The 16,791-nt window shown below is 45.5% G+C and overlaps 1 protein-coding gene across 2 annotated transcripts; it reads left to right on the top strand.

Annotated features, from left to right (window-relative positions):
* Nucleotides 1-3,472: 3,472 nt before the first annotated feature.
* On the top strand, nucleotides 3,473-15,822 carry LOC135532709 (4-hydroxyphenylpyruvate dioxygenase-like protein). 2 transcript variants are annotated; one of them, XM_064960174.1, is made up of 6 exons: nucleotides 3,476-4,463; nucleotides 4,897-5,063; nucleotides 6,175-6,261; nucleotides 10,758-10,909; nucleotides 11,403-11,539; nucleotides 15,375-15,822. In XM_064960174.1, exons 1-6 carry the CDS (start codon nucleotides 3,796-3,798, stop codon nucleotides 15,565-15,567), a joined length of 1,404 nt encoding a protein of 467 aa, XP_064816246.1. In that variant the 5' UTR covers nucleotides 3,476-3,795; the 3' UTR covers nucleotides 15,568-15,822. The 2 variants fall into 2 exon arrangements, with proteins under 2 accessions (XP_064816247.1, XP_064816246.1); XM_064960175.1 differs by lacking the exon at nucleotides 6,175-6,261 and having other exon boundaries at nucleotides 3,473-4,463.
* The last annotated feature ends 969 nt before the right edge of the window (nucleotides 15,823-16,791 follow it).

Below are 16,791 nucleotides of genomic sequence, written 5' to 3'. Positions count from 1 at the left end.
ATCAACAACAAGTGGGACACAATCATGAAGTGGAACGAGCATTCATTATGTAATGTTAGTATAATATTCATTATATAATGTAAGTATAATATTCATTATATAATGTTAGTATAATATGCATTATATAATGTTAGTATAATATTAATATATTAATTATATAATTCATTATAATGTTAGTATAATATTAATATATTAATTATATAATGTTAGTATAATATTAATGTATTCATTATATAATGTTAGTATAATATTCATTATATAATGTTAGTATAATATTAATTTATTAATTATATAATTCATTATAATGTTAGTAATAATATTCATTATATAATGTTAGTATAATATTCATTATATAATGTTAGTATAATATTCATTATATAATGTTAGTATAATATTAATATATTAATTATATAATTCATTATAATGTTAGTAATAATATTAATATATTAATTATATAATGTTAGTATAATATTCATTATATAATGTTAGTATAATATTAATATATTAATTATATAATTCATTATAATGTTAGTATAATATTCATTATATAATGTTAGTATAATATTCATTATATAATGTTAGTATAATATTAATATATTAATTATATAATTCATTATATAATGTTAGTATAATATTCATTATATAATGTTAGTATAATATTCATTATATAATGTTAGTATAATATTAATATATTAATTATATAATTCATTATAATGTTAGTATAATATTCATTATATAATGTTAGTATAATATTCATTATATAATGTTAGTATAATATTAATATATTAATTATATAATTCATTATAATGTTAGTAATAATATTCATTATATAATGTTAGTATCATATTAATATATTAATTATATGTTAGTATGTTCATATAATAGGACACCACTAGAATGATATTAATTCCAATTGGACAATGCAGCAGTTTAAGAAATACACAACCAACATTTTTAATTTTTCGTAGGTTTTGTTTCCGTCATTAAATCCTTGCGCAAGACAAATGGTCTACATTGGTGGTCAGCTGAACGTGCTGTGGTCAGCATGATACAGGAAGAAGGATGTAGGCAAGATAACTGATGACTAACACTTGTGTGGGTGCAAAATATAACACATAGACAAATGCATAAGATATATAGAATAGCTGAACACTAAAAACAGACTACATGAAGGGAAGGTGACACAGGTGCTAGGATAGCTGGACATACCAAGGCCAGAGGGATATACAAAGGTGGGTGTCAGTCAAATGACTAACTGATGACCAATAGACATAGTTCGCATATTTTTAGGGCGTAGAGATGCAGAAGGAATAACAGAGAAGACAGATAGTCTGTTGCTCTGAGATAAAGACACACAAAGGAACATATTGAGCTAAGTGCAGAGCCAAAGCATAGGGCTGTAAAATAGAGGAATGTATAGTATTTTTAGTATAGCTGGACACGCTAGAAACTGAGGAGACACATAGTCTGCTGATCTTAGATAATACACAAACAAAAGAATGCATTTAGCTAAGTGCAGGAACAAAGCAAAGGTCTTGTCATCATGATAATCTGATGGAAAGCAGGGATAAACATTATTGAGCTGAACAAGCAGGATGCACGGATTGGAATGTAAACTCATTTTACATGTGGGATGGGCTCATATGCAATTTGTAAGTCGCTCTGGATAAGAGCGTCTGCTAAATGACTAAAATGTAAATGTAAATATGCAATATGTGGATAAATACTGGAGCCAGGGCGGGGCTCTCCGGCTTGTTATACTCTTGTATTAAAAGTCTATAATTGAATTCAAAGTTCTTCATTGTGTCATATTTGAACCAATTTTCTACTACACACGTAAAACATAGGCATGCAGTACATACATTATTGTTAGAACATGGAAAGAGTTCTGCCATCGTTGTAACCAAAAGCAGATACTAAGGGGGAGTAACTTTATTTACATATGTGACGTACACAAATACTATGCATGTATAAAAGCAAAGCCAGCGCTAAGAAGCGGCGGCTATTCCGCGGACCCGCACGTCTTTTAATTACTTGTATTAAAGTCTACATTGAATTCAAAAGTTCTTCTGAGAGTATTATATTTCTATAGACAGTATTATATTTCTGAAACAATTATCTACGACACACACACGCGCCAGTCTACCATCATAACAAGATGGCAGCCTCCTTGAGCCGGTTGCACCACATTTCACTTCACGTTACAAACGTGGATAAAATAGCGTATGAACTTGTTTCTAAATTTAAGTTTAATTTATTTGTTGCGAGGTTGACGGAGAAGTCAAAACAGTTGGCTTTCAGGAAAGGAGCGGCAGTTTTCGTCGTCAATGAAAGACCATTGAATGGAGTGTTAGTGTTCTATACTGGAGAGGGAATGCAAATCAACCACGCTGGACAGAGTGGAATCAGGTGTATCAAAAAGGCCGTTTATTGATCAAAGATATCTTGTCCCGCAGTTTAACGTGCACAGATCTAGTTCATATAACCCGGTAAGGAGTCAGGTGAAAAAGAGGCCTAGATATTGGTCACAACAGATTTTATACATGGAATATGTAGGTGGAGTCTTGTCGTGTTGGTCTTCTGACTGGTCGGTGAAGGTTGGAGGCGGGTCCTGACCGAGCCTGTGCAGGAGCCTTATTGGTGCCCCGTGAAGTCGTCCCATCCTGGCTCCTGCCCAGTAGAAAGGGGAGTGGAGTGTGTGTGTGTGTGTGTTTATGCAAGAAGATGTTTGTGTGTCCCATTATGGCCAGGTGTGTGTGTTCGTGTGATGGAATGTCCGTGTGTGTCCCGGAGTCGTGAGATAAGGGAGCAAATGGGGTCGTGAAATAACAGAGCTGAGGGGGGTAGTTTATTGCTGGGTATGTTTGTGTCGGTTCCTGTTTTAGCAGGGGTACAAGAAATGACTTGAGTCAGGCAGATTAGCTTAGCGCTGTATAATATATGAGCTATGTGTATGAATAATTATATAACAGGAGTAACACTATCGAGCAAGAGCAACATTCAAACCGGGATAAAGAACGACAAGGATCCGAAATGTCTCTACACGCCAACCTGACGTCTGTTATATACATAATCATATAACCAAGCATCACTAGTTAGCCAATATTCTGGTCACCCCAGTTGTCCTCAGTCAAGCATAGAGCCTACGTGCAAAAACACAAGTATCCTTGCACAACACAACTTAAGGGAAGGACACATGACTGGCATCACTCAAAAATATACTCCCCCCGCAACCCACAAAGAACATCCTGCTCTCGGTCCTGTTCTTAGTAGATTCTCACAGCACTAACAAGCTTTGAGTGCCAAACTGTTCCACTGATATTGGTCTTTGCAAGCACTCCTGTCAAAACAGGAAACACCGTAGCCCAAGACAGTAACCACCCTTATCTCACGCTCCTGGACACACAGACATTGCATGAGCACGAACACTCACACTCTACCCCCCTCTACTGGTCGGGTGCCTAAAGCAGAGGACTCTGCTGTGCACCAACTGGGCTCCTACTCAGGCTCGAGCAGGCCCGCCTCCAACCTTCACCATCCAGTCAGAAGACAGAACGACGAGACTCAACCTACGTCATTCTATGTATAAAATCCGCTGCACACTCTGTCTAAGCAGCCTAATTACCTGACTCCTTGCAGAGTCATATGCTTAGGTCCGTGCACGCTTAACTGCAAAATACAAGATATCTCTGACTTTAAAGAAACTGCCTTTTTGATACACCTGATTCCACTCTGTCCAGCGTCGTTGATTTGGTCTCACTCTCCAGTATTTAAACACTAACACGTCATAACAAAATGGCAGCCTCCTTGAGCCGGTTGCACCACATTTCACTTCACGTTACAAACGTGGATAAAATAGCGTATGAACTTGTTTCTAAATTTAAGTTTAATTTATTTAGTGCGAGGTTGACGGAGAAGTCAAAACAGTTGGCTTTCAGGAAAGGAGCGGCAGTTTTCGTCGTCAATGAAAGACCATTGAATGGAGTAACACTATCGAGCAAGAGCAACATTCAAACCGGGATAAAGAACGACAAGGATCCGAAATGTCTCTACGATGTCAACCCACACTATTCCGTCGACACCGCGTCTAACGTCTGTTTCGAAGTAGAAAATGTGGAAAGATCATTCAAGTCCCTTCGCAACATTGGCTGCGATTTCTTGGTGCCTCCGACAGAGGTGTGTGACGAGAAAGGGATTGTCACCTATTCAGTCGTCAAATCAATCGTGGGAAATGTGAACCACACGCTCATTGACACGAGTAAATACAAGGGGAGTTTCTTACCCGGGTTTCAGGAGGTTGAAAACGTGACGGAAAACGGCACACCGGTGTCTGAGAGTACAGAGGAGTCTTGTCCAGTCACTCATTTTGATCACATCACCTATGCTTGTCCGAGACGGTGCACACCGCAAGTGATGAGCTGGTATGAGAGGCACTTTGGCTTCCACAGGTTCTTCATTGACAGGTTAAGTGGCTTTCAATTATTTTTTTTATTATGATTCAGCAATTTGAAAATAATGAATTGTTAGATGATGATTGATCATGCATCTCAATACAAACGGATGCAGTGAATGTAATATGAATGAAAGTTACTGTAAGTTATTGTGAGTATAGAACATTTGTTTTGGTTGGGCACCAGACCTGTTAGTGCTGTCACACCACTCTGTGTCATAAGCCAAACATGTGGAATGATAGCACAAACTGGGTTTGGTACCCAGGCTACGCTGTAAGGATAAACCCTATAATTAGGCATTTTTAATACTAATTAAATAGCATGTCTATGGGATTAACATTGAAGACAAATAGATGCTCTTTCTGTAAGTGTTTTTTTTTCTCCATCTTTTTACAAATGTCTCACCTGGGACAATAAATAAATGGATTCTGTCTGTTTCCCTTAGTAATGAGGATGTGGATGAGGGCTATGTTCTGAACACGGAGGGCATTGGACTGCGTCTCACAGCCATGGAGTACTGGAAATGCAGCCAAACCGGAATCAAGCTTCCCTTCACAGATGACAAACAACCGGACTGCAAGTTTGTCATTGCGGAGTCGCTGCCTGACCAAGGTCATCACTTTCAGAGAGTTATACCGCTTATTTCTTAAAATGTTTTTTTTTTTCCGTGCTTCCTCAAATCCTCTCTTCTCCTCTTTCTCACCTGTTTTGGAAGAGAAGGTCAAAGGTCCCTCATCTTTTAATAGGATTTGAGGAGGTTAGGAGTAGAGGTTGACACGGGAATGAACATTCAGTCCTGTCAACAAAAATATTTCCCCCTGTACTGTCCTGATCCGGCAACAGTTCTATAACCCCAGAACTGTCCTGATCCGGCAACAGTTCTATAACCCCAGAACTGTCCTGATCCGGCAACAGTTCTATAACCCCAGAACTGTCCTGATCCGGCAACAGTTCTATAGCCCCAGAACTGTCCTGATCCGGCAACAGTTCTATAACCCCAGAACTGTCCTGATCCGACAACAGTTCTATAACCCCAGAACTGTCCTGATCCGGCAACAGTTCTATAACCCCAGAACTGTCCTGATCCGGCAACAGTTCTATAACCCCAGAACTGTCCTGATCCGACAACATTTCTATAACCCCAGAACTGTCCTGATCCGGCAACAGTTCTCTAACCCCAGAACTGTCCTGATCCGGCAACAGTTCTATAACCCCAGAACTGTCCTGATCCGGCAACAGTTCTCTAACCCCAGAACTGTCCTGATCCGGCAACAGTTCTATAACCCCAGAACTGTCCTGATCCGGCAACAGTTCTCTAACCCCAGAACTGTCCTGATCCGGCAACAGTTCTATAGCCCCAGAACTGTCCTGATCCGGCAACAGTTCTCTAACCCCAGAACTGTCCTGATCCGGCAACAGTTCTCTAACCCCAGAACTGTCCTGATCCGGCAACAGTTCTATAACCCCAGAACTGTCCTGATCCGGCAACAGTTCTCTAACCCCAGAACTGTCCTGATCCGGCAACAGTTCTATAGCCCCAGAACTGTCCTGATCCGGCAACAGTTCTATAGCCCCAGAACTGTCCTGTCCCTTCCTGATAAAGTCCATCCCGTGCGCAGAAATATGTAGGCTATTTTGTTTAAGGACTATTACAAATAATGTAATATTGCGACTGTGATATGTGGTTGTATTGTCTAATTGTAGTTAAATGTTCTGACTTTAGGTGTAACAGTGTTGCTTCCGTCCCACTCATCGCTCCTACCTGGACTCGAACCAGGGACCCTCTGCACACATCGACAGTACAGCACAAGTCGATCTATTTTTGTTTCATTCTTCATCTAAAATGTCACGGGGGTTTAGCTATGCTGCTTCAGGCTGCTTGATGGTAAAGTTGTTGGGGGGTTTAGCTATGCTGCTTGGGCTTGATGGTAAAGTTGTTGGGGGTTTAGCTATGCTGCTTCAGGCTGCTTGGGCTTGATGGTAAAGTTGTTGGGGGTTTAGCTATGCTGCTTCAGGCTGCTTGATGGTAAAGTTGTTGGGGGTTTAGATCTGCTGCTTCAGGCTGCTTGGGCTTGATGGTAAGGTTGTTGGGGGTTGAGCTATGCTGCTTGGGATTGATGGTAAAGTTGTTGGGGGTTTAGCTATGCTGCTTCAGGCTGCTTGATGGTAAAGTTGTTGGGGTTTTAGCTATGTTGCTTCAGGCTGCTTGGGCTTGATGGTAAAGTTGTTGGGGGTTTAGCTATGCTGCTTCAGGCTGCTTGATGGTAAAGTTGTTGGGGGTTTAGCTATGCTGCTTCAGGCTGCTTGGGCTTGATGGTAAAGTTGTTGGGGGTTTAGCTATGCTGCTTCAGGCTGCTTGATGGTAAAGATGTTGGGGGTTTAGCTATGCTGCTTCAGGCTGCTTGGGCTTGATGGTAAAGTTGTTGGGGGTTTAGCTATGCTGCTTCAGGCTGCTTGATGGTAAAGATGTTGGGGGTTTAGCTATGCTGCTTCAGGCTGCTTGATGGTAAAGTTGTTGGTGGTTTAGCTATGCTGCTTGGGCTTGATGGTAAAGTTGTTGGGGGTTTAGCTATGCTGCTTCAGGCTGCTTGATGGTAAAGTTGTTGGGGGTTTAGCTATGCTGCTTGATGGTAAAGTTGTTGGGGGTTTAGCTATGCTGCTTCAGGCTGCTTGATGGTAAAGTTGTTGGGGGTTTAGCTATGCTGCTTGGGCTTGATGGTAAAGTTGTTGGGGGTTTAGCTATGCTGCTTCAGGCTGCTTGATGGTAAGGTTGTTGGGGGTTTAGCTATGCTGCTTCAGGCTGCTTGATGGTAAAGTTGTTGGGGGTTTAGCTCTGCTGCTTCAGGCTGCTTGGGCTTGATGGTAAGGTTGTTGGGGGTTTAGCTATGCTGCTTGGGCTTGATGGTAAAGTTGTTGGGGGTTAAGCTATGCTGCTTCAGGCTGCTTGATGGTAAAGTTGTTGGGGGTTTAGCTCTGCTGCTTCAGGCTGCTTGGGCTTGATGGTAAGGTTGTTGGGGGTTTAGCTATGCTGCTTAGGCTTGATGGTAAAGTTGTTGGGGGTTAAGCTATGCTGCTTGATGGTAAAGTTGTTGGGGGTTTAGCTATGCTACTTCAGGCTGCTTGATGGTAAAGTTGTTGGGGGTTTAGCTATGTTGCTTCAGGCTGCTTGGGATTGATGGTAAAGTTGTTGGGGGGTTTAGCTATGCTGCTTGGGCTTGATGGTAAAGTTGTTGGAGGTTTAGCTATGCTGCTTCAGGCTGCTTGGGCTTGATGGTAAAGTTGTTGGGGGTTTAGCTATGCTGCTTGTGCTTGATGGTAAAGTTGTTGGGGGTTTAGCTATGCTGCTTCAGGCTGCTTGATGGTAAAGATGTTGGGGGTTTAACTATGCTGCTTCAGGCTGCTTGATGGTAAAGTTGTTGGGGGTTTAGCTATGCTGCTTCAGGCTGCTTGATGGTAAAGTTGTTGGGGGTTTAGCTATGCTGCTTCAGGCTGCTTGGGCTTGATGGTAAAGTTGTTGGGGGTTAAGCTATGCTGCTTCAGGCTGCTTGATGGTAAAGTTGTTGGGGGTTTAGCTATGCTGCTTCAGGCTGCTTGGGCTTGATGGTAAAGTTGTTGGGGGTTTAGCTATGCTGCTTCAGGCTGCTTGATGGTAGTCTAGCCAGGGTACTGTAGGAGGGAGGGGCTGTTAGATGAAGACATGCTAGTCTAGCCAGGGTACTGTAGGAGGAAGGGGCTGTTAGATGAAGACATGCTAGCCAGGGTACTGTAGGAGGGAGGGGCTGTTAGATGAAGACATGCAGCCAGGGTACTGTAGGAGGGAGGGGCTGTTAGATGAAGACATGCTAGTCTAGCCAGGGTACTGTAGGAGGGAGGGGCTGTTAGATGAAGACATGCTAGTCTAGCCAGGGTACTGTAGGAGGGAGGGGCTGTTAGATGAAGACATGCTAGTCTAGCCAGGGTACTGTAGGAGGGAGGGGCTGTTAGATGAAGACATGCTAGCCTAGCCAGGGTACTGTAGGAGGGAGGGGCTGTTAGATGAAGACATGCTAGCCAGGGTATTGTAGGAGGGAGGGGCTGTTAGATGAAGACATGCTAGTCTAGCCAGGGTACTGTAGGAGGGAGGGGCTGTTAGATGAAGACATGCTAGTCTAGCCAGGGTGAATGTAATATGAATGAAAGTTACAATGTAGGAGGGAGGGGCTGTTAGATGAAGACATGCTAGTCTAGCCAGGGTACTGTAGGAGGGAGGGGCTGTTAGATGAAGACATGCTAGTCTAGCCAGGGTACTGTAGGAGGGAGGGGCTGTTAGATGAAGACATGCTAGTCGAGCCAGGGTACTGTAGGAGGGAGGGGCTGTTAGATGAAGACATGCTAGTCTAGCCAGGGTACTGTAGGAGGGAGGGGCTGTTAGATGAAGACATGCTAGTCTAGCCAGGGTACTGTAGGAGGGAGGGGCTGTTAGACGAAGACATGCTAGTCTAGCCAGGGTACTGTAGGAGGGAGGGGCTGTTAGATGAAGACATGCTAGTCGAGCCAGGGTACTGTAGGAGGGAGGGGCTGTTAGATGAAGACATGCTAGCCAGGGTACTGTAGGAGGGAGGGGCTGTTAGATGAAGACATGCTAGTCTAGCCAGGGTACTGTAGGAGGGAGGGGCTGTTAGATGAAGACATGCTAGTCTAGCCAGGGTACTGTAGGAGGGAGGGGCTGTTAGATGAAGACATGCAGCCAGGGTACTGTAGGAGGGAGGGGCTGTTAGATGAAGACATGCTAGTCTAGCCAGGGTACTGTAGGAGGGAGGGGCTGTTAGATGAAGACATGCTAGTCTAGCCAAGGTACTGTAGGAGGGAGGGGCTGTTAGATGACGACATGCAAGCCAGGGTACTGTAGGAGGGAGGGGCTGTTAGATGAAGACATGCTAGTCTAGCCAGGGTACTGTAGGAGGGAGGGGCTGTTAGATGAAGACATGCTAGCCAGGGTACTGTAGGAGGGAGGGGCTGTTAGATGAAGACATGCTAGCCAGGGTACTGTAGGAGGGAGGTGCTGTTAGATGAAGACATGCTAGTCTAGCCAGGGTACTGTAGGAGGGAGGGGCTGTTTGATGAAGACATGCTAGCCAGGGTACTGTAGGAGGGAGGGGCTGTTAGAGGAAGACATGCTAGTCGAGCTAGGGTACTGTAGGAGGGAGGGGCTGTTAGATGAAGACATGCTAGCCAGGGTACTGTAGGAGGGAGGGGCTGTTAGATGAAGACATGCTAGTCTAGCCAGGGTACTGTAGGAGGGAGGGGCTGTTAGATGAAGACATGCTAGTCTAGCCAGGGTACTGTAGGAGGGAGGGGCTGTTAGATGAAGACATGCTAGTCTAGCCAGGGTACTGTAGGAGGGAGGGGCTGTTAGATGAAGACATGCTAGTCTAGCCAGGGTACTGTAGGAGGGAGGGGCTGTTAGATGAAGACATGCCAGCCAGGGTACTGTAGGAGGGAGGGGCTGTTAGATGAAGACATGCTAGTCTAGCCAGGGTACTGTAGGAGGGAGGGGCTGTTAGATGAAGACATGCAGCCAGGGTACTGTAGGAGGGAGGGGCTGTTAGATGAAGACATGCTAGTCTAGCCAGGGTACTGTAGGAGGGAGGGGCTGTTAGATGAAGACATGCTAGTCTAGCCAGGGTACTGTAGGAGGGAGGGGCTGTTAGATGAAGACATGCTAGTCTAGCCAGGGTACTGTAGGAGGGAGGGGCTGTTCGATGAAGACATGCTAGCCAAGCCAGGGTACTGTAGGAGGGAGGGGCTGTTAGATGAAGACATGCAGCCAGGGTACTGTAGGAGGGAGGGGCTGTTAGATGAAGACATGCTAGTCTAGCCAGGGTACTGTAGGAGGGAGGGGCTGTTAGATGAAGACATGCTAGTATAGCCAGGGTACTGTAGGAGGGGGGGCTGTTAGATGAAGACATGCTAGCCAGGGTACTGTAGGAGGGAGGGGCTGTTAGATGAAGACATGCTAGCCTAGCCAGGGTACTGTAGGAGGGAGGGGCTGTTAGATGAAGACATGCAGCCAGGGTACTGTAGGAGGGAGGGGCTGTTAGATGAAGACATGCAGCCAGGGTACTGTAGGAGGGAGGGGCTGTTAGATGAAGACATGCTGCGGGTGTCCTGTTTCCGGTGTCAACCTCTAGTTAGGAGAGACGATGTGAGGAATAGATGGATTGAAAGAGCCAATGCATTTACCCATGACCAATTTTCATTATAATGAATTACCACCTGCCGAGACCTGAATGGTGTCTATCTCGGTCTGAATGGTGTCTGTTTCAGGCAGTAACCAGGTGGACACCTTTCTGGAGCAGCACGGAGGCCCAGGGATCCAGCACATTGGATTGTACACACAGGACATCGTGTCCACAGCACAGACCATGGGCCGGGCCGGAGTCCACTTCTTCTCTCCTCCGCCTGCCTACTACACCGAGGTTAGTCTCACTCCGTCACCATGGCACCCAATGGCTCATCCCCAAACGGAACCCCTAGAGGATTTGATTGGTATAAGCAATATGGTGAAACTTCCACTTAGCCAATCAGAGAGCAGGGTGGAGCTACTACCATATTGATTGCACCTAATAATTATACATTTATTTCGCTTTTTATAGCACTTTTCATAATCTACAATCTCCTTCACGCATGTCCATCTTTCTCTCACTCATGTCCATCCGTCTGTCTCTCACGCATGTCCGTCCGTCTCTCACTTGTGACTGAAACAGGTGTGTGGGATGCCCCAATGCATTGTGGTTCCAGTACATGGATCATGGAACCCAAACAGTCCTCTGTAGCTCTACATGCATCTACAGGAAGTTGTTTTCTGGAAGTAGGAAGTTGTAGCGTGATTGAACATGACAGGAAGTTGTTGTCTGGAAGTAGGAAGTTGTAGCGTGTGCTCATTGACCCCCGTGTCTTGTCCTGTGGCAGGTGGGTAAGCAGCAGGAGATAGAGGACGCAGGTTACGACCCCCAGATGCTGTCTCAGCACAGCATCCTCCTGGACACAGACCTGCGCCAGGTCCAGACTGACCCCTCCTGTCAGACTACGGACACGCAGAAGAAAAGGTACCAGATTCATTAGCCTGTAGGTATCAAATGCTCCTTAAAGACTGTCGTGGGTTTTCAATATAGTACTTTATTTCAGCTCTGGTGAGAACGCAGTATGTCTACTGCTCTGCTTCATCACAACAGAGTGTGGGGGTCAGAGTGTGGGGGTCAGAGTGTGGGGGTCAGAGTGTGGGGGTCAGAGTGTGGGGGTCAGAGTGTGGGGGTCAGAGTGTGGAGACCGGTCAGTCGGAGTATAAATGTTTTCTAATGATGATCAGAAACCACCTTCAAGGAAGTGAGACACCCAGTGTCCTTTTACTGACTGACTGAGGTCGAAGCTACCCAATATATCTAACCTATGTTTTCCTCTCTTCTCATTCCCTCAACAGATACCTGCTCCAGGCGTTCACCAAGCCCATCTTCTCATTCCCTCTAAACAGATACCTGCTCCAGGTGTTCACCAAGCCCATCTTCTCATTCCCTCTAAACAGATACCTGTTCCAGGTGTTCACCAAGCCCATCTTCTCATTCCCTCTAAACAGATACCTGCTCCAGGTGTTCACCAAGCCCATCTTCTCATTCCCTCTAAACAGATACCTGCTCCAGGTGTTCACCCATCTTCTCATTCCCTCTAAACAGATACCTGCTCCAGGTGTTCACCAAGCCCATCTTCTCATTCCCTCTAAACAGATACCTGCTCCAGGTGTTCACCAAGCCCATCTTCTCATTCCCTCTAAACAGATACCTGCTCCAGGTGTTCACCCATCTTCTCATTCCCTCTAAACAGATACCTGCTCCAGGTGTTCACCAAGCCCATCTCCTCATTCCCAGATACCTGCTCCAGGTGTTCACCAAGCCCATCTTCTCATTCCCTCTAAACAGATACCTGCTCCAGGTGTTCACCCATCTTCTCATTCCCTCTAAACAGATACCTGCTCCAGGCGTTCACCAAGCCCATCTCCTCATTCCCTCTAAACAGATACCTGTTCCAGGTGTTCACCAAGCCCATCTTCTCATTCCCTCTAAACAGATACCTGCTCCAGGTGTTCACCCATCTTCTCATTCCCTCTAAACAGATACCTGCTCCAGGTGTTCACCAAGCCCATCTTCTCATTCCCTCTAAACAGATACCTGCTCCAGGTGTTCACCCATCTTCTCATTCCCTCTAAACAGATACCTGCTCCAGGTGTTCACCCATCTTCTCATTCCCTCTAAACAGATACCTGCTCCAGGTGTTCACCCATCTTCTCATTCCCTCTAAACAGATACCTGCTCCAGGTGTTCACCAAGCCCATCTTCTCATTCCCTCTAAACAGATACCTGCTCCAGGTGTTCACCCATCTTCTCATTCCCTCTAAACAGATACCTGCTCCAGGTGTTCACCCATCTTCTCATTCCCTCTAAACAGATACCTGCTCCAGGTGTTCACCCATCTTCTCATTCCCTCTAAACAGATACCTGCTCCAGGTGTTCACCAAGCCCATCTTCTCATTCCCTCTAAACAGATACCTGCTCCAGGTGTTCACCCAGCCCATCTTCTCATTCCCTCTAAACAGATACCTGCTCCAGGTGTTCACCCAGCCCATCTTCTCATTCCCTCTAAACAGATACCTGCTCCAGGTGTTCACCCAGCCCATCTTCTCATTCCCTCTAAACAGATACCTGCTCCAGGTGTTCACCAAGCCCATCTTCTCATTCCCTCTAAACAGATACCTGCTCCAGTTGTTCACCCATCTTCTCATTCCCCTCTAAACAGATACCTGCTCCAGGTGTTCACCAAGCCCATCTTCTCATTCCCTCTAAACAGATACCTGCTCCAGGTGTTCACCAAGCCCATCTTCTCATTCCCTCTAAACAGATACCTGCTCCAGGTGTTCACCAAGCCCATCTTCTCATTCCCTCTAAACAGATACCTGTTCCAGGTGTTCACCAAGCCCATCTTCTCATTCCCTCTAAACAGATACCTGCTCCAGGTGTTCACCAAGCCCATCTTCTCATTCCCAGATACCTGCTCCAGGTGTTCACTAAGCCCATCTTCTCATTCCCTCTAAACAGATACCTGCTCCAGGTGTTCACCAAGCCCATCTTCTCATTCCCTCTAAACAGATACCTGCTCCAGGCGTTCACCAAGCCCATCTTCTCATTCCCTCTAAACAGATACCTGCTCCAGGCGTTCACCAAGCCCATCTTCTCATTCCCTCTAAACAGATACCTGCTCCAGGCGTTCACCAAGCCCATCTTCTCATTCCCAGATACCTGCTCCAGGTGTTCACTAAGCCCATCTTCTCATTCCCTCTAAACAGATACCTGCTCCAGGTGTTCACCCAGCCCATCTTCTCATTCCCTCTAAACAGATACCTGCTCCAGGTGTTCACCCAGCCCATCTTCTCATTCCCTCTAAACAGATACCTGCTCCAGGTGTTCACCCAGCCCATCTTCTCATTCCCTCTAAACAGATACCTGCTCCAGGTGTTCACCAAGCCCATCTTCTCATTCCCTCTAAACAGATACCTGCTCCAGGTGTTCACCCATCTTCTCATTCCCTCTAAACAGATACCTGCTCCAGGTGTTCACCAAGCCCATCTTCTCATTCCCTCTAAACAGATACCTGCTCCAGGTGTTCACCCATCTTCTCATTCCCTCTAAACAGATACCTGCTCCAGGTGTTCACCCATCTTCTCATTCCCTCTAAACAGATACCTGCTCCAGGTGTTCACCAAGCCCATCTTCTCATTCCCAGATACCTGCTCCAGGTGTTCACCCATCTTCTCATTCCCTCTAAACAGATACCTGCTCCAGGTGTTCACCCAGCCCATCTTCTCATTCCCTCTAAACAGATACCTGCTCCAGGTGTTCACCAAGCCCATCTTCTCATTCCCAGATACCTGCTCCAGGTGTTCACCCATCTTCTCATTCCCTCTAAACAGATACCTGCTCCAGGTGTTCACCCAGCCCATCTTCTCATTCCCTCTAAACAGATACCAGCTCCAGGTGTTCACCAAGCCCATCTTCTCATTCCCAGATACCTGCTCCAGGTGTTCACTAAGCCCATCTTCTCATTCCCTCTAAACAGATACCTGCTCCAGGTGTTCACCAAGCCCATCTTCTCATTCCCTCTAAACAGATACCTGCTCCAGGCGTTCACCAAGCCCATCTTCTCATTCCCTCTAAACAGATACCTGCTCCAGGTGTTCACCAAGCCCATCTTCTCATTCCCTCCAAACAGATACCTGCTCCAGGTGTTCACCAAGCCCATCTTCTCATTCCCTCTAAACAGATACCTGCTCCAGGCGTTCACCCATCTTCTCATTTCCTCTAAACAGATACCTGCTCCAGGTGTTCACCAAGCCCATCTTCTCATTCCCTCTAAACAGATACCTGCTCCAGGTGTTCACCAAGCCCATCTTCTCATTCCCAGATACCTGCTCCAGGTGTTCACCAAGCCCATCTTCTCATTCCCTCTAAACAGATACCTGCTCCAGGCGTTCACCAAGCCCATCTTCTCATTCCCAGATACCTGCTCCAGGTGTTCACCCATCTTCTCATTCCCTCTAAACAGATACCTGCTCCAGGTGTTCACCAAGCCCATCTCCTCATTCCCTCTAAACAGATACCTGCTCCAGGCGTTCACCCATCTTCTCATTCCCTCTAAACAGATACCTGCTCCAGGTGTTCACCAAGCCCATCTTCTCATTCCCTCTAAACAGATACCTGCTCCAGGTGTTCACCAAGCCCATCTTCTCATTCCCTCTAAACAGATACCTGCTCCAGGTGTTCACCAAGCCCATCTTCTCATTCCCTCTAAACAGATCCCTGCTCCAGGTGTTCACCAAGCCCATCTTCTCATTCCCAGATACCTGCTCCAGGTGTTCACCAAGCCCATCTTCTCAGAGGACACCTTCTTCCTGGAGCTAATCGAGAGGAGAGGTGCGTCAGGGTTTGGAGAGGGGAACATCAAAGCTCTGTGGAGGTCTGTCCAGGCATACATGGACACAGAGAGGGCAAAGACTGAGGCACAAGGAGAGAACACGACTCCCAGAACATAACCCCAGAACCGAAGCACTGCCACAGCGCCTAACATTTTACAGCGAACACTGCAGCGAACTCCTTCCTCCGCTACTCTTTCGTCTGTGTGAGGCTAAAATACACGGAGTTTCCCGGGGAAGCTGTGGCTCGCCGGGGAAGCTGTGGCTCGCCGGGGAAGCTGTGGCGCGCCGGGGAAGCATTGAATGATTGTGTTCATGAGTCTGTTATTAAATGTGTATGTTTTAATGATTTTTCATTAAACCATGTATGACTAATATTTTTATGGCCTCTATAAATGAATTCATGTGGGCAGAATATCATGCCTCAAGGCAACAGTTCCGGTCAGAAGTTGAGTTTTCTTTAGTTTTACTATTTTCTACGTTGTAGAGTAATAGTGAAGACATCAGAACTATATAAAATAACACATATGGAATCATGTAGTAAACAAATAAGTGTTAAACACATGTAAATATATTTTAGATTCTTCAAAGTAGCCTCCATTTGCTTTTACAGTTTTCCACACTCTTGGCGTTCACTCAACCAGATTCATGAGGATCTCTTGTCCAATCGTCTTGAAGGAGGTCTTTGGTGGTGGAAAACCAGCTAGTTGCTGCTCCCATTCTCATTTCACCTCTTCGCTGCTGTCGTTGCAATGCCTCAGTGAACTTCCAACCGGTGGGTTATAGGGCTGTTACGGTGACCAATTTACCTCCACAACGGCGGTCAAGTTCAAAGTGATCGTTTAGCTGATGGTCATTAGTAGCCTACCAAACTTGCTAACTGTGGTACTCTGCATTCTGTCTCTAATCTCTCTGACATCAATGCAAATGTTGTGGAAAATCTAATCAAACATTAAAGTTCATGTTGAGCAACATTTTTATAGGCTATGCAATTGCGTGAGAACAGAGTGATGGCCTCTACTAAAAAGAGGAGGATCCCATCAGCTTTCTATAGGCTCGGCCTACTATATTTATTCCTCAACTTTCCTAATATTAAGCACAGTGCTTCTCTTTATAACAGGAGCATTGCCTACCTGGCTGGCATGAAAAATAACCACGGGAAAGCATCCTCCATTTGCTATTTAAGTGCTTAGATGACATGTATTTTTTCCTTTGCTCCTGTTCTGAGACAGGTGAATGATAATGGTCCGTTCTAAATCAAAACTAATTTCACATGGTCATGGCTCACATCAACAACATCATGCCGGAAACCCGAGACCCACTCCAATCCGCATACCGCCACAA

The sequence above is a fragment of the Oncorhynchus masou genome, unplaced genomic scaffold, assembly GCF_036934945.1.
Source record: "Oncorhynchus masou masou isolate Uvic2021 unplaced genomic scaffold, UVic_Omas_1.1 unplaced_scaffold_1994, whole genome shotgun sequence".
NCBI lineage: Eukaryota > Metazoa > Chordata > Actinopteri > Salmoniformes > Salmonidae > Oncorhynchus > Oncorhynchus masou.
The sequence above is the reverse complement of the archived record's forward strand: the minus strand, read 5'-3'. Positions and strand labels throughout refer to the sequence as shown.